General features: G+C 46.6%; 1 protein-coding gene across 35 annotated transcripts in view; it reads left to right on the top strand.

Annotated features, from left to right (window-relative positions):
* SLC39A13 (solute carrier family 39 member 13) overlaps positions 1–14157 on the top strand; it is a 55328-nt gene that overhangs the window by 33281 nt on the left and 7890 nt on the right. For 2 of the 35 annotated variants that reach the window (XM_068945700.1, XM_068945699.1), the window contains exons 3-5: positions 9212–9325; positions 11035–11156; positions 12455–12607. In XM_068945700.1, the coding sequence (XP_068801801.1) occupies positions 9212–9325; positions 11035–11156; positions 12455–12607 (389 nt within the window). Of the gene's footprint in view, positions 1–1018; positions 1065–1344; positions 1470–2018; positions 2187–4296; positions 4454–4507; positions 4614–5450; positions 5594–6963; positions 7074–8482; positions 8783–9211; positions 9326–11034; positions 11157–12454; positions 12608–14157 lie in introns of those variants that run through there. The other 33 variants (XM_068945689.1, XM_068945690.1, XM_068945680.1 and 30 more) reach the window with 33 other exon arrangements.

Raw genomic sequence — 14157 nt, 5'->3', positions numbered from 1 at the left:
ATCCATCAGCACAGGGGACTGTCAGCCACCGGGGTAAGATTCAGGAAGACAGATGATGGCTATTCAGGCAATAGGAAAACAGCTGTGGAGCACAGGAACCATAAATCTTCCAACTTCAGAACAAAATGCAAAATTCACTTCCTTTGAAAATTCATCTTCAGAGAATTCAATTTCCTATAACCATTCTGCTTCCCAGTGAGAAAGATGTAACTTTTCTTAAACTGCATTTGCAATGCATTCATGTAGGACTGTGCTCCTGTGAGATGGATGCACAGAGAGCAGCTAAACTGCGCAGGGCACTGATGGCTGACGTCGTTCCTACTCTCGCTCCCAGGCATGACATTGGTATGATGTAACGAGATTAGGGTGGGACTGTAGAAAGGAGCGTCAGCATTAGCTGTGACGTGGGATTTTCTGGCAATTGGAGTGAGAAGCAAATTCTGTCTCTCAGAGAAAATGATAACAGATTAACATTTTGGAAACTGCCTGTATTGCTTCAAACTAGCTCCTAGCTCAGCTTGCATGAAAGTCAATCTTTGTTCTCCTCTGACCTAATTTCTTGAGCACATGCAGTTTCTGGAAACATCTGTAATATCTCTGGATATTCTTCACCTGTAACAGTCAGGGGGCTAGTGCTTGTGAAGTTCTGGTATTAAATAAGTCACCTTGGAGGTTGGAATGCACTCACCTATTTACAAAATGTATAAGGAGGAGGCAGATAGTTTAAATGTTGTAACTTTTAAAAACTTGTGGAGGATACGTCCTAGGAGGAGGCTGCCATACTTTCCTCTACCCTAGCATCCAGAAATTCCTCTCGAAAATAGGTTTCCCATCCTGCTCATCTTTGCACATCTGCAGCCGAAAGAATTTATAATCCAGTTAAGTATAACATTTTTTTTCCAAACCAAATTCCCAGTGACCACATTTTCAAAGGGCAGCCCTTCCACAGCTTGCGTTTGTCTGCGTCCCACCGGGCAGACGCCTGTACCATTTCTTCTCGCGCGTTTTCCCTCAGACAGGTACAGCGGGCCCCGAAGAACCCGCCGCCCCAGTACGGATACAAGGTAACAAGCGCAGAGGACTGCTTGCGCGGGCTCTGCCTCCCGCCGCGGCCCGCAGCGCGCCCGCGGGCTCGGCGAGGGAAGGAGCGCTCGGGCGCCGCAGCTCAGGCCGCTCGCGCGCCCCGGCTTCCGCCGCCGCCGCCGCCCGGGAGGCGGCAGGAAGCGCGCCCCAGCGCCGGCCCCGCGCCGCGGCGGCCGGAAGCGTGCGCGGCGGCGGGGGCCCGCCGGGGCGGCGGCGCTGGTGCCGGGGAGGCCGGGACCGACGTGGCCGGCCGGGGGAGGCGGGGCCGAGGGGCCGCCGGGCCGGGCGGGGCGGGGCAGGCCCGCACCGAGCCGAGCCGAGCCGAGCCGAGCCGAGCCGCGGCTGGATGGCAGCGGCGGCCCGGGACACGGCGGCGGCGGCGCACGGTAACGGCGGCTCGCGGTCGGGGGTCGCCGGCCCGCTCCGCCCCGCTGTTCCGGGCGGCGGCGGCGGCTGGCGACGGGCCGCGCAGCTCCAGGCGGCGGCGGCGGCGGCGGGACGGGGGAGGCAGCGGGCGGGGTCCGACGCCGGCGGGGCCCGGCCAAGCGCGGGGCAAGTTTGGGAAAGCGGCGGGGGGCCGCCGGCGCCTGCCAGCGCCGCAGGCTGGGAGCTCAGCCCCGGCGGGGCACGGCCGAGAAAGTTTTGGAAGCAACTTGGCGCAGGCGATCCTAAGGGGAAGCCTCGCTCCGGGGGTGCCCTGCTCCGCGCCTCCGCCTAGGGAGCTGTAACGAGAGGAGGTGTCACCGCTCTCCCTCCGGGGAGCCGGCTCGCTGTCGTCCTGCTGCCGCTCGGTTGGTCGGGGGTCTGCGCCGCGCTCAGCAAAAGGGCACAGGCTCTGCTCTCTGGGGAGCCCAGCTAGCGTGCTCGTCCAGGAGGGTGCCCGCACAGGGTTAACTACTGCCCCCAGCAAATATGTCTCACTTTGCGTTTGTCAGCATTCCTCTCATGGAAAAACAGAGCTGTCTGTCCTCTCAGAAGCCTCCGCAACGTTATCCGAGACGATGCTAGGAGCGGGGCCGCCGTGTTAATCGCCTGTGGATAAGAGAGCGGTAGCCTGAACCAGGTCGGGCTGTGGCTGTGGCGGAGGCTCGGCCCAGCACCAGGTGGGCTCGGGCCGCAGGACCCCGGCCCCCGCGGCCGGCTGCTAGGTGGGGTCTGGAGATCTGCCCGGCGGCCTCTGCTGTGGCTCCGAGGGAGAGTGCGCTGGGAGGAGGGAAACCTCACCTACCCTGAGGGGGTGAAGATGACTGCCACCTCTATAAACTTTCCTTGCAGGCTGCTTGCTGCGCTGCATAGGATGGGAAGATATCACTGTATCCCGAACTACTGTAGTGTTTGATCAGTGTTTTAACGCCCTTCGCCCCCTGTAGGAAAAGGCCGTATGGGGTTGCAGGGTGTCTAATCTGTTCCGTTCTGGAATACTCTGTTGTTCTTTAAACCTGTGCATCCCCAATTTTTAGCTATGCATGCATGCTGTGGTGTGCATGATTTGTGGAAGTGGGAGTCTCAGTGCAGAACAGTTCTGTATGAGAGGTATGGGGGAGAGGGGGAGAGTCCCACTGGAGTGATGGATTCCCTAAAGGTGGCCTGTGACTGGGAGAGAAGTGTGTGCTTTGGAGGACCAGAAACCTTCTGTGCCTCCGCAGAGGACAGGGCTTCCAGCAGGAATTCAGAGCTCTTCGCGGGGCTGATGAAGGGAGGTGGCTTGTAGTAAATTTTTTTGGCTGAAATTTATGCTTCCTCTCTGGAAAATAACTTTTTCCATTCCATGGAGTGCTCTTTTGCAACTGCAAGACCAGGCAACCAGCTTCCAGAAAAAACAGTTGCAAAAAGCTTCCCCCCCCCCCCCCCCCCCCGAGAACATCTGTATGGCAGCGAGTGATTGTGCTGAGACAGAGCTGAAGCTGTGTGGTCTGAAAAGGCAAAGTGTCTGGGAGGGGAGAAGGCAGGCCGTTGCAGGAATCTCTCTCATATTTAAAAAAAAAAATACGTTTTTTCTTCCAGTAGGTTTTTACCTTGGTCCTTCAAGTTTTATCTGCATTTTCTCATGTGCTACTTGCTGCAGATGTGCTCGGTGAGCACTGTGAGTCAGGGGCAGCTCAGGGAGTCTCCTAGGAGGAGGGCACGAACTATTTTCTTGACTTGGTGTTCGTTCTCTCTCTTCCCCTTACTCGTGATTATGTAAATGGCAAATTCTCATTTAGTTATTCTTCCTGAGCGAGGAAGACCTTCTAGTTACTACAATTCTAAGACTACTGTAGAAACAGCTAAGCAGACCCAGCTCCTGACTGCTCAGCTTTGAGACCTTCACAGGCTGCATGGTGCAGTGCTACTGGTGGAAACTGTGAACAGGTTCTGATTGCAGCACAGTTAAGTGCTGTGATACCAAAGGGTGTCATTTGTCAAAACCAATGAGTAGGTGATGCACTGGCTATTTATCTTAAATAAATATTCTTACATAGCTCATATACCCCTCTTGAGAAGAACATAAATCTCTTGTAAACCTAGTTATGCCTCTGCCTCATAGTGGCCACCCTTCTCTGAGACCCTTCAGGTGCTTATGGCTTTCTCTAGCTGGGTTCCTAAAACAGATGTTGATGCCTAAAGTTAGGGGTGGGAAGACTTCCACCCTCTGCAACTGTAGTGGCAGTGTATTATTCTCTCTCTTGAGTTTTTATCCTAGGACTACATTTTGGTTGTTCCCTTTCTTCCCCTTAAATGCCTGGCTTAGCAGCTGGCAGTTTGAATTCAGAGACTTTACAGACATTAAGTAAACTTTACATCTCATGAGGTGTAGCTTTGGGATAGAGAAGCAAAGGGGCTATCGGAACAAAAAGCGCATATTTTTAGAGCAAGTGATTATGATATGTTGGGAAGAAGCACAGGCTGGGAATATGCACTGAATAATTAGCTGGACACAAAGATCAGTGCAGGTGTGTCCTGGATGGTTCACTAAGATCCTCACAGCTGTTTTATAGCCATCAAGAATTTACTGTATGAGAGATGGAGATGCTCTTGAGCTGCAAAATAATGATGGTCAGATGTGAAGGAATATAATTTTTTTCCTTTGTGTGACTAACAAGAAAAGAAAGACCTGTGGGCCACGGAATGTTGTTGGCTGACACGAATGTGCGTTAGGGATCGGTTTTCCACAGCCTACCTGCCCTTGCTTATCTTTTTTTTTTTTTTTTTTTTTTTTTTTTTTTTTTTTAGAACCTGGTCCCTCTCCTTGCTGAGGAAAGGACATAAAGCCAGGTATGCAGCCTGTTTTCAGAGTCCTGGACGTGCCTTTTGTCCTGCGTGCTTTTGCCTCTGATCAGGATTTTGGTTACTCAGTCTCAAAGAGCCTTTCAAGTGTCCCTTGCGGCAGGTATGGGCTGGGAGTTGGGAGAATAAGAAGGAAGAAATGGACCTGTTGTATTAGTTGTTGTGCTTTCTTTTCCAGCTTGATTCTCAGAAGCTGTTAACTTTGTGACAACCACGTGCACATCCTGGATTACAACTCACTGACAAAATCAGGATGAGAAGGGGTTAGTTTGTGCCAACTTCCATCACTGCCAAGCTGCGGAGAGCAGTTGTTTTCCTACATGTATTCTTCAATTCTTCATGCTCATATGGTGGTTGTATAAGTCTTGATTTTTGCCAGGGTGGCTTTGCTCCTCACAGAGAAGCTATTCTAAGTCATTTTCTTGGTGTAATCCTGTCATAAAGGAAGAGGATGTCTGTCAGGGCCAGTCTGGGGTTGGAAGGGATGCCTGTCTGGTTTTTGAAGCTGGAAGTTCTGTAAACATAGGTTCTTATGCAGCAGGTCATCAGCAAAAAAGGCTGTGGCTAGTGTAATATGCCTGAAGAGTCCTTTAACCTCTCTGTGCAGAAGCCTCTGTGGCTGAGTAGCTTTGGCGTCTGTATATACTCAGAACAGGAGAGAGTCTATTCAGTTATGGGACAGCTAATATTTTCAGAACTTCCAATCCTTTTGTTTTTTCAGGGGGAAATTTGGCTGATACTGTTGCTTGGTTTTACTGCAGCTTTGTGGGTCTGGTTGTATAGCCGTGGAGGGGAGGGGCTTCCTTCACTTCCTTCAGTGAAGGAAGCCAGATGGCCCTGAAGTGTCCCAGGTACATTGCAGCGACAACAGGAGTTTTGCGTTTTTTGAAACTGGGAGGAGGTACTGTCCCTGGCACTTTGGGCTCTCCTGGCACTTGTGTTACTAGCACTGCAAGCATCAACCTGGCGCCTGTCCACTTCAGTGGCTGACATGAATTGGTGGTTACTGTACATGAAGTGCTATGAGAAAGGAAAATGCTGTCACTCCCTCCATGCCTTCTATATTCTTTTGGAAGAGTTGTACCAATAATACTTTACAGATCAAGAGCTGCCTCCTTTGATAGGGTCCCACCAGGCTGAACAAGAGTCTAACCAACTTCAGGGAATCACAGATATAGGACTGAGAAGGACTCCAAGAGAGGATCTAGTCCCGGTCTTTGCAGTGAAACAGCATCTGGATCAGGTGTTTAATATTTTTCTTAAGAAAAAAAGAAAAAAAAAAAAAGAAAAATCCAGTGTAGGAGATTCTGCATCATAAATAACCTTTTTGGGTATGTCACCACTTTGACATCATTTAAATTTGTTTCTTCTTAGCCAAGCCAAACCATATTTGCCAATTGAGCTGATTCTCCAATGTCCCCAATGAAGAAGAGTTGTGCACTTCCCCTTTTCCCGTGACTGCTATTGTATGCAGACTCTTCTATTCTCTTCAATCTCATTCTCTTCAGCTTATCTTTTCTAGGCTAAACATAGCCAGGTCCTTTAGTCTTTTCTTCCAGGTCATACTTTCTAAACTCTCGTTTTTACTTCTTTCCACTGGAATGTCTCTGATTTTTGCCTCTATTTTATAGAGTACAGAGTGCAAGGCTGGATGCAGTCTGTTGGCCCAGGTCTAACTGGTGTGGAATAGAATGGAATCACTGCCTCCACGTCATGCACACTATCTAGCTTTGACTATGTCCCAAGATGTCATTTTTCTTCTTTGTAGCAGGCTTACATTGTTGAATCATGTTTAATTTTTGATTGAATATAAACGTGTATGTCTTTCTTTTTTTTCCTGGCACATCGGAGTAATTATTATGTCATGTGCATTTCTTTTTCTTTTTTTTTTTTTTTTTAACTCCACAGTATGCTGTTTTATACTTCTCTTTACTGAGATTGGTTTGATGGCGTGCTAAAGCTAGGTTTAGGGTTCCTACAGCCAGATCATACACTACAATAAAATGCCCCAAAATCTCGAGCTGGTTTGAATTTGCTACGTAGGGCTTTTCTGTCTGTCTGTCTGTCCAAAAAAAAAAAAAAAAGTACTGGCTTTCATATGGGTCAGTATAGTTTACACTTGATCAGATATTTTCTTACCAGAGAAGGTTTTAGTGGTTCTCTCACAGCTAGCCAAAAGGCCTCTTCATCAGTCCCTTCTTGCATCCTTTCTGCTCCTCATAGCTGTGGTCACTGTGCCTGGATCTCAGTGTCCTCCTTTTGGGGAGCTGTGGGACTCTGTCTTTTTACTTCTCTTCAGTTGCTCACTGCAGTTGGGCCTTCCTCCTGCAGTGATCTAGTTGGGACTGAAAATAGAAGAGAATAGAGCCTTAAAAAAAAAAATTGTTTTTCTCTTGGTGTATTCTGAGCCTGCTAACCCATGGGGTCAGGTGAGAGCATTGCAGGGGGAGTGAATGAAGCAGTGGGGGACAAGGGGCAACACTGCCCCTTTCAGCTGCAGTTGCAGTGAGCCCTTAGATTGGTTCCAGCACCCTGAATTTCATCTTGATGATTTCAGGCCCTTTTCTGTTTGTTTATTATTTAAAGCTTTATCTTTATCACTTTATCTTCTAGGTAACTACAAACTGATCACTTAATTTGATCAAGAATCTTTCTGAGGATTGAAGTTACTGGTCTGTAACTCCTTAAGTCTCCCTCTCCCCCTTTTTTCCCTGTTTATTAAGGTAGGTGAGGCATGACACTTCTTCAGCCTTCTGGGGCCTTCCTGTATAATCTTTGTAAATTTTCAAAGATAGTCACTAATGCTTCAGAGATTACTTTGGCTGGTTCCTTAAATGCTTTCAGGTGAATGCCATCATTCCTTGTCAATCTACAACTATTTCTTTAAATCCATTCTTTTTTAACTTGCTCTGTTACCCTATTTCCAAATTAATTTTGATAGTCACTTTTAACTTTCTCTTCTGGAGACTGGAGGAGAAACTTATACTTCCACCTTTGCATTGTTTACTTTCCTTTCCCATTTGCCAGTTAAAGTGTGTTTATCTTTATTTTCCTCTTCTAACATGCCTTCTTTCTCTCCAGTTTTTTTTTTTTTTGTGACTGAAGGGTTGTTAGTAACAGCTCTGATGATTTAAACTAAGATTTAAACTAAGACTCTATCTAACACAGTACCCTTCCAGGGAAGAATAAAAATAGGGCAAGTATATATGACACTTTCCCTGACTACTCTTCCAGCCTCCAGCTCCTTTTAGATATGGGGAATTCCTGAGATATGAATTGTCTAACTATGAGCAATCAATACATTTGTCTTTCTGGTGCTTGTCCTGTCTCCTGTTGAATCCATGTAAATTTTTCCATCCAACCAGTGTTTTTGGAGAAGCGCTACTACACGTTACCTGCTGCTGAAGAGCTACATTTGGGTTTTTTTGTTTGTTTGTTTTGAAGCTGACCCCCACTGGCTCCATGTCATGGCCTTTTTCTTATGTTGGAAGAGACAATGAATAGTCTAACACTGTTCACCCTCTTTATACAATGCATGACTTTATAGACCTCCATTACGTTACCCCTCCAACTTAGTTGTCTGTCTTGCATCCTAATTCGTTATATGGATGCCTTCGGTTGTCTTTACCTTTCTACCCTGTCATCCCACAGCCACATGTCCCTTGGGTTTTGTGGTTCTATCATACCAACTCCACAATAAAAAAGTATCAGAGGGGATTCTTTTCCAGCAGCCCATCAAATAGGTAGAGGAAACTTATTCTGGTAGCATCTCTGGTCAAGACCTTTCTCTGGAGCCGCAGGATATTGAAGGGCAAGGGTACCTGAGGGTACAGGCTCTGCAGAGTCCCGGTCCAACCCACCTTGGGCAGAGGTGCAGGAAGCGAGACCTCTTCACAAAGTGTCTTATGGGCAGTTGCACGTACCTAATGATAAACAGTGTCTTTGTCACAGCTCTAAAGAGTGCTATGTTGAAATTGGGTAGAGTCTTAGGTTTTTCCTTGTGGTGAAAAGGAGAATGTATACATGCACTGAAATGCTGAGGGAGGAGATGGAGCAACTAAGGCCTTTCCCTCTGGATGGTGGGAGGGGGTCTCTGCATGCTCTCAGAACTGCTCTCCCCTGTTCTTTTCAGAGATCGGCCAGCCCAGCTGAGACCACTTAGAGATGACAAAGCAAAAGCTTCTGTTTGATGGGACACTCTCCTTACTTCTGATTGTGACCTGTGAAGCTCAGCAGCTCCCAAAAGGTCATGTTGCCACTAGTTCTGGTCCTCTCTGTGAGAAAGAGGCAGAGTCCTGGGGAAACCTTTTCATTAATGAGCGGCTGGATGCCTGGATCTGTTCCCTTATTGGCTCGTTCATGGTGGGGCTGAGCGGGGTCTTCCCCTTGCTGGTGATCCCTTTTGAAACAGGAGCTGCTCTGCGGTCAGAAGGTAAGCCTGCTACCTGGGTTAGCCTTTCTGAAGCTGAAAGTCCTGGATTGTAACTGAATGGAACAGTGGTGAAGAGGACCTTGGATCATCCCAGTGTCATAGGAATAGTGCCCTCTGAAATAGACAGGGTTGATTGCTTTAGGCCATACCCATCAATTTGATAGGGTTGGTCCTGGCTGGAGCTTGTGCGAAGAGCATCATTTGGGACGTGTACCGCAGTCAGAGTTGCTTGGTCCAGGACCCTCCCACACACTGCTGTCTCAGCCAGGTGGTGCAAGGGCTTCTTCTTGAACTCTAGTTATTTTTCCCCTACTCTCTTTGAAAGCTTGGCTTGCAGATGCTTCTAGTTTAGGTTTCTTTGTGCAAAATCTTAGCCGGAGATGTTTTGGCTCCGGGCTGAATTACGATCATTTTTTGTTTCCTTTTTAGCTGCATCACATCGTTTGAAGCAGTTGTTGAGCTTTGCAATTGGTGGGCTTCTGGGGAATGTGTTTCTGCACCTGCTTCCTGAAGCTTGGGCCTACACATGCAGTGCAACAGCAGGTATGAAAGCCCCCTCTGCCTAGAAGCAGCTCAGACTATGCCTACTGCTGCGTTAATTTTGAGTCTGTTCCATGCTGAAAACATAACAACAGCCAGGCGTGGTCAGCCCCAAAATGGGCCTAGACTGGTATTCTATTTTGGTATCTAAAAGTGAATGCTTAGGGCAGGGTATAAGAACAGCAAAAGCACGTGTAATATTTCTTCTCTGTACTCTGCAGCCCTCTAAGGGTTTTACGATTGGAGGCTTCCTGAGTTGGATGTACCTTCTTTGTGTTTAGCAACCTGCAGTGGATTTTTCATCCATGAACTTTTCGCATCTTTCCTTGGGCTCTTGTAAATCTGTGTTGGGTTTATTTAGTGTTTTCCCTAAGGAAAGGGGATGCTTTTTAAAACTGATTAGGAAATTATGAATCTGTGTGGTCTGATACATGAACATGTGCACCATTTCAGATGGGAATACTGCCCCATTAGATATGTCTCCCCTGTAATTCTGTCCCTATCACAGTGCTACTCACAGAGCCTCTTTCTTGGAACGTACTCAGGTGTGTCCTTAATTTGTTGAAGCCCAAATAAATTGCCCCCTTAAGCTTTGCTCAAGGAGAAGTGATGAAAAATTGACTATCCCTAGGGCTTATTGGCTGAGGTGGGGAGAAGAAAACAAAAAATGTAGGTGATGGAGCCCGGAATTGGCCCACAAGCTAAACGCTGGTTGGGTTGAGGTAGTGCTTGTGGTATTTGTATATCCTCTTCACCCCTCAGATAGCCAGGCTTGTTGAAACCTGTAATGATTATATACCTGCCTCGGTAAAGTGATGACATGAGAAGCCAAGTACTGCTCAATGCCACCTATGGTGAAAACCATGAAATCCTTTCCCCGCTGAGAATGTGGGAGAGGGAAAAGGATGCCCTGGGTTTCCCAGACTCCGTTGCACCTACATCCTGGGATTTCAGATCCTCCGCAGATCTGTGGGTCCCTTAGTCCTTTCCCTCCTCACGGCTCTGGCACTGCCAGTAGAACTTGCTGTCCTTTTTTTCCCCTCCTTATAGTGGTTCCCCAATGACTCTGCCTTCTTGCTTAGCTTGTTTGCTTTTGCCAGACTGTCCTGAAGCACAAAGGTTTCCATGACCCATACATGCCCCACTGCAGGGTCTCTTTGTTCTTCCACTGCAATGCCACCTCCATTTCTGCAGCCAGGCTGAATGGATGATTATCTCACAGGCTTGGCTGCAAATGAAAAGAAAATCTATAGCTTTGGGCTTAATAACTTATCCAGGTGTGGCAGAAAGGGGAAGGTGAGTCTGTAGCTCTACTAATGGGGAGGGTTGTCTGGGCTTGCTGCTCAGTAGACACAGCTGCAGGATTTTTGTTGATATCAGCATGTAATCTCCCCTTGCTTCTGGAGCTTAGGGAAGTTCTCAGTATTGTCACAAAATAGTCTGGATTGCCCTACTGAAGCAAAGGGGTGGGGGCTCTCAGTCCGAGTGTCCTGAGATGAGGTTATCTATTAGAGCAAGAACGAGCAGATGAAACTGATTTGCTGTGTTATATTCGCTCCTTATTCCTCAAAAGGACAGTGGAAACACCTCCTTTTTTTCTTGTTGTCTTGGGACCCTTGTTTAAACTGTCTGGGACAAGATGGGTTCCCATATGGGAAAACACTGCCGCCTTCGTGATGGAATATCATGAAGATTTCTCTCTTGTCCCTCAGGAGAAGGGCAGAGCTTTCAGCAGCAGAAACTTCTTGGTCTCTGGGTGATCATTGGTTTCCTGACCTTCCTGGCACTAGAGAAGATCTTTCTAGAGAAAGAAGAGAAGGATTGCCCAGGTGTGGTAAGTGAGTAGCCAGGGGGGAGGGAGTGCTATTGTGTTTGGTTTATGAGTCAGGCACATAAGCGCTGTACTAAACACCTCATCTGCCCTATCTGACAGGTTCAGCAAATGGGCCCGGAGCTGTGAGTAGCTTGTTGTCAATGGCCTTTAGGAGCTTTTTGCCGCTTTGACACTAGGCTGTAGGAGAAGGTGTTTCATCTTCAAGCTTTGGTTTTGTGGTTTTAGCTGAGATTTCTCACCTCTGAGTTGGTTTTATTCTCTGTGTGATGTGTGTAAAAGAGAACTCCTCTTTTATGTGGCCTGGGAGCTGGAGCACTCTGCAGATGAGACTTTCTCAAGTGAGCTTTGAAGGATGACAGCTTGCCGATGTGTATTCCAATCGTTGGTGATTGTGACTCACTACTAGGCACTTCACTTCTTTCTTGGGGCTCAGTCAGGACGGAGAGACCATTTTTCTCTGGAAGGCATTCCTCACTGCCCTCCAGGTCCCCGGTACATTGTGTGAGAGCTGGTACGTTGTGTGGGAGAAGGGATTTATTGGTTGGCAAGTTGTACAATGTAATGCTTCAGGCAAGAGTCATCCTGCAGCAAGGGGGAGCATTAACAAAGAAATAACGGAAGGTGACCCCAAAAGAGAGGGGCGTGGCTAGTCCTTGGCAATCTGCACAACTTGTAGCAGCAACTCCTGTTGACTGTTGAGTCCTTGCCTTTTGAGAGATGAAACTGGAGATTAGGCACTGCATAACTAGATTGTACTCTGACTTAACACGAAATTTTTAACTCGGAAAGGAACTTACTCTCATGTTAGGAGAGATTAAAGTCTGAGATGAACAGTTTGTGTTGTTTGGAAGCTGACAACCCCAGCCACAGAATAATTCTGTGAATTTAGTTATCCTGGTGCACTGGGGAGAACAAGATTCTTCCCCCCACTTTCTCCCCCTGCCCAGATGGAGTTGAATTTCTCTTGTCCCCATCTTTCCAAGGGAACGTAGCTCATAACCATAAGGTCTGGCTCGGATTCTTGGTCTCTCTTGCTATTTTCCGTCTCCTGATGGTTGAGGAAGTCTTTGCTCTTGTTGTCTAAGTTTAAACACATTAATTCCATTTTACAAACGTGACAAAAAGCTCTCTGAAATCTTTATCATTTCTGGTAGTTAGTTATTAGAACGTGGTACCAAAGCCACTGATTTGAGCTGTAGGGACAAAAGGGTTAAGGCTGATGATTGGATTTCTGACCCTGATTTGTGCTCTTTGTTGCGGACAAAAAGGTAGTGACAAGTTATTTTTCCTTAATTTAGGGCTCTGATTTTAAAGCACCAGCAGGGAAAATTCCCAATGGAAGTGGCTTCCCCCTGCAGAAGCTGGCAGGCAGACCCCAAAGAGCAGGAATGGTTTCAGCTCAGTGTAATGGCTCCTCTCTCCAGTCTCGTTTGACAGACAATAGGATCAAGGTAAGAGATCCACAAGCAAACTCTTCCTAAATGCTTTACATCCTATGTTTTCTGGGGCAAAAATTTTAAAATTCAGTCTGGAGGAAGAGCTGTCTCTGTAAAGTACAGTTCCAGAGTGGGGAACTCAGTGTGTATGAGCGAGTTATGCTTATTTTTGCTCTGTCAAAGCGTCCATCACAGTTAGTCGGCAGGAAACAGCGGTCTTACTGGAGAAAATCTGCCTTGCAGCTTATGCAAGAAAAGCAAAGTCACATTATCAGACTTATGTCTTCACAATAGTCTGTTTTGACTGAATCCTGAGACCAAAACACAGTATTTGCACTGGTGCTCATCTGATTCCGCAGGGAGCCAGTTCAAGGAGATAAACAGGCTGACAACTTTTTTTTATTGCTTCTGTGGGTTTAATTCTCTGCTAATTTAGCTTCCTGAATCAGCTTGCTATGTTGTCAGGTGACCTGTAGCATTGGGTTAACGGGATATCAGCAAGCTCATAGGATTGGAGATAGGCAGAGAAACCATTAGGCAGTGGCTAACCTTGAGATTGACTTTGCTTTCACTTTTGGTTTTACTGTATTGTCTTTACATTGTGGAAGCCCTGTCTGTGTAAACATTACAGAGAGTAGAAGACCACTTTTGCGAAGGAGGACTTCCAATTTGAGTCTGAGAGCCCATAAAAAATGTACAAGCTCGTAGGAGAGGTAACTACGACACGAAAATGTGGTTTCATGAGCTAATCCAAACCTGGATATGGAGTCAGTCAGAGGCTCTTCAGTCTTTCTCTTTTAAATCTGTTTTGCTGTGACTTTGTGGCTCTTACCACACGTTAATGTGAAAGATGTGCTGAGATCATTGTGTATTTTTGGTATCTTTCACATTCATGTAATCTGTACGTACAGAGCACTACACAAATTGCAAGTTGTCCCCTTGGTGGTAGTGGTGGTGAAGCTGATATTTGAAACACTGTGCCATTATTTTAGAAAGCTATATACAGGGACGTATAAACTACAGGCTGGTTAGTCCACCACTAGTTTCAAGCAGAAATGAAATACTGATGGGGGAACGCAATCGCTCAGGGCGTTGTCCTAATGTAAAAATAATAATGTAATTAATGCTAATTGGTATGGTCTTATTGAAGATACATTTTTCTTGTCTCCCAGACTCTTTTACTGTCTTTTATTCAATCATAACGTTGATTTGTAGTGATACTGGGAAACATAAATAAAACCTAACTTTTTCCCAAATTCTAATAAAACTAGTCCTGTATGCAGTTAACTTTGCCAGTATTATCTGTATTAAAACTGATTATTATCTATTATAGAGATAGCACAAAACCCACCTATAACTAGGGACTGGATGAATACAGCCCCACTCAAGTCTGTTCACTGCTGGTTTACAGTCTATGTAAAGAATAGTTTTAAAAAAGTGTATTTTAACATTTGCAGCTATTACTCTGTTACTTAAATGGCACGTTATGACTGCATGATGCCAGTGATACTAGGTAAATTGAATAACTTGATCAAAAGAGCTGAATTTTTAACATGTTTCAATAC

This window comes from Struthio camelus, chromosome 5 (genome assembly GCF_040807025.1).
Source record: "Struthio camelus isolate bStrCam1 chromosome 5, bStrCam1.hap1, whole genome shotgun sequence".
Lineage (NCBI taxonomy): Eukaryota > Metazoa > Chordata > Aves > Struthioniformes > Struthionidae > Struthio > Struthio camelus.
This window is presented reverse-complemented; position numbering and strand designations above follow the sequence as displayed.